This window comes from Bombina bombina, chromosome 3 (genome assembly GCF_027579735.1).
Source record: "Bombina bombina isolate aBomBom1 chromosome 3, aBomBom1.pri, whole genome shotgun sequence".
NCBI lineage: Eukaryota > Metazoa > Chordata > Amphibia > Anura > Bombinatoridae > Bombina > Bombina bombina.
Genome location: NC_069501.1, coordinates 897,764,580 through 897,767,079, shown reverse-complemented (window position 1 = coordinate 897,767,079; position 2,500 = coordinate 897,764,580). Strand labels below are relative to the sequence as shown.

Sequence of the window (2,500 nt, the reverse complement as noted above, 5' to 3'; positions counted from 1 at the left end):
TAGTGTGGGAAAGGGAACTGTAGGTGAATAGTTAAAAAGAAAGAAACAAGTTTTTATTCAGAAGCTTTCTTCCTATCTGATAGATATTTATTTGTGAGGATATAGATTATTGTATACATTAAATGGTCAAAAGTATGTGGGCACCTGAACATTACACCTTTATGAGTTTGTTGGAAATTCCATTCCAAAACCATGGAGTTCCCTCCACCTTTGAGGCTATAACTTGCACATCTCTTTTGAGAAGGCTTTCCACAAGATTATGGAGTGTGTCCATTAGAATTTGAACCCATTCAGCCAAAAGAGCATTTGTAAGGACAGACACTGATGTTGGACAAGAAGGTCTGGCTTGCAATCTGCATTCCAATTCATCCCAAAAGTGTTCAGTGGCTCTGTGCAGACCGCTCAAGTACCTCCACACCAAACTCCGCAAACCATGTCTTCGTGGACCTCTCTTTGTGCACAGAGACACAGTAATGCTGGTAAAGGAAGGGACAGCCCAGGGACAAACCCCTTGAAAGTCTCTTAATTATGTTATCTTAACTAATTTGCTGTGGCCCCAAAGGTACAGAAATAATAACTCCTGTGTTAATCAAGTAATTGCTGTGCATCATGTTGTAGGGTTACATTTCTCAAGTGTGCACTCCAGCCTTTCTAGTGGAATAACCACAATTTTCAGCAGATGATTTTCAGCTTTCATTGCTAATTGCTGCCCCCCCCCCCCGCATTCTTACCTAATCCCTGGTGGCCTAGGGTTTCAGCATTACTCAGGGATGCTGGTGATGTCACATTGCATGTGCGTGGTGATGTCACCACGCCCTGGAAACCCAGAAGTGCAAGAAATGAAAAGGGCTTAAGGGAGCTGGATGGAGGAGTTGGTGTTCTAAAAGAAACCTCCTGGACCCACCATTTGGAAGGTAATTTCATGCTCTATCAAACGGGGGTTTAAGTATAAACATTTAAAAAAATGTTTACAAATAAATAAAAGTACACACATGCTTTAAGCACAACATAATCCTCTAATCCCTCTCTAACAGGCCATCAAAAAGTCCAAGAGACCCCCAAGACCCCTTGTTTTAAAGCTCCTAAGCCCTTCTTAAAATTAAAGCCCTATGATTTTTAGTTGACTGTGGATCACTGTGGTAATAGTGATCACCTGGCCTGAATAAATGTGTATTTATTTGCACAGAGGCTCATGGGAGCCCCTATGTGCAGATCAAAGTTACAGAACTGTACCAAAAGGTCCTTATCTTTAAGTGGATAACCCCTTCTTTTTACTATAGCATTTAAGGGGGGGGAAAAATCACACACAGTATTGTTTTTAACTCTGTTTATTACTTTTTTCACACAATTTTTTTGTTGTTATTGTTGCAGGTTTCTTACACATAAACACATATACATTAAATAATAGTATAGTTTGAATCTGCTGGGTCTTCTAAAAAAAGAGATATATAATGTGGGGGTTTCTCACTGAAAAATGGCCTACAGTAGGGCCTAAATGTGAGCAGCATCTAAAAACTGCAAAACAGCTCAGCACGTGGGTGGAAATGGCTCAGCAGTTAAATGGTTAATATGCATAATTTACCTTTTAATGGAAAAATAAAGGGATATTAAACCGTAAATTCATGTTAGAGACAATGATGTATTTAAAGCAAAGATTTGCTTAAGAATAATATGTAGATGTTTATTTTATAATTATTTTAGTTGCTTAAAGGGATGGTAAATCCAAACGTTTTTGAAACCGATAAGGAGCAACTTAAAGGGACAGTTTATTTAAAAATGTTTGTTTAAAAAAATAATCCCTTTAGTACCCATTGCCCAGTTTTGCATAACCAACACGGTTATATTAATATACTTTTTACCTCTGATTACTTTGTATCTAAGCCTCTGCAGACTACCCCTTATCTCAGTTCTTTTGATAGACTTTGTCCATTAGTGCTGACTCCTAGGTAACTCCATGGGAGTGCGCACAATGTTATCTAATATGGCACACATGAACTAGCACTATCTAATTGTGCAAAACGGTCAACATGCACTGAGATAAGAGGCGGCTTAATAATCAGCCTACCTATGTTTTGCTTTTTAACAAAGAATACCAAGAGATTGTAAAAGTAAATTAGAAAGTTGATTCAAATTGCATGCCCTATCTGAATCATGAAAGTTTATTTTTGACTTAACTGTCTCTTTAAGGTAAAATACGGCCACACCCATTACTTTATAATATACCAAGAGAACAAAACAAATTAGATAAAATAAGTAAACTGGAAAGTTATTTAAAATTGCATGTTTTATCTTAATGGTAAAAGTTTAATTTCCACTTTACTGTCCCTTTAAGCATTCCATCAAGTATTCCCTGTTTGAAAATCTCTTGTCTCATGGAACTGCTTTTGTGGCACATTGCTGCAGGGAATTAGATGTACACACAGCCGTAACAATGTTTTCACTTATTTAAAAAGCATTTTCATTTCAGCTGGATGACTCACGGAAGTACAATGGAGATGTT

The 2,500-nt window shown here is 37.4% G+C and overlaps 1 protein-coding gene across 10 annotated transcripts in view; it reads left to right on the top strand.

Annotated features, from left to right (window-relative positions):
* LMO7 (LIM domain 7) overlaps positions 1–2,500 on the top strand; it is a 280,751-nt gene that overhangs the window by 213,913 nt on the left and 64,338 nt on the right. For all 10 annotated transcript variants that reach the window (XM_053707915.1, XM_053707914.1, XM_053707916.1 and 7 more), the window contains one exon: positions 2,468–2,500. This exon is cut by the window's right edge and continues 243 nt beyond it. In XM_053707915.1, coding sequence (XP_053563890.1) covers positions 2,468–2,500 — 33 coding nt within the window. The remainder of the gene's footprint in view (positions 1–2,467) is intronic.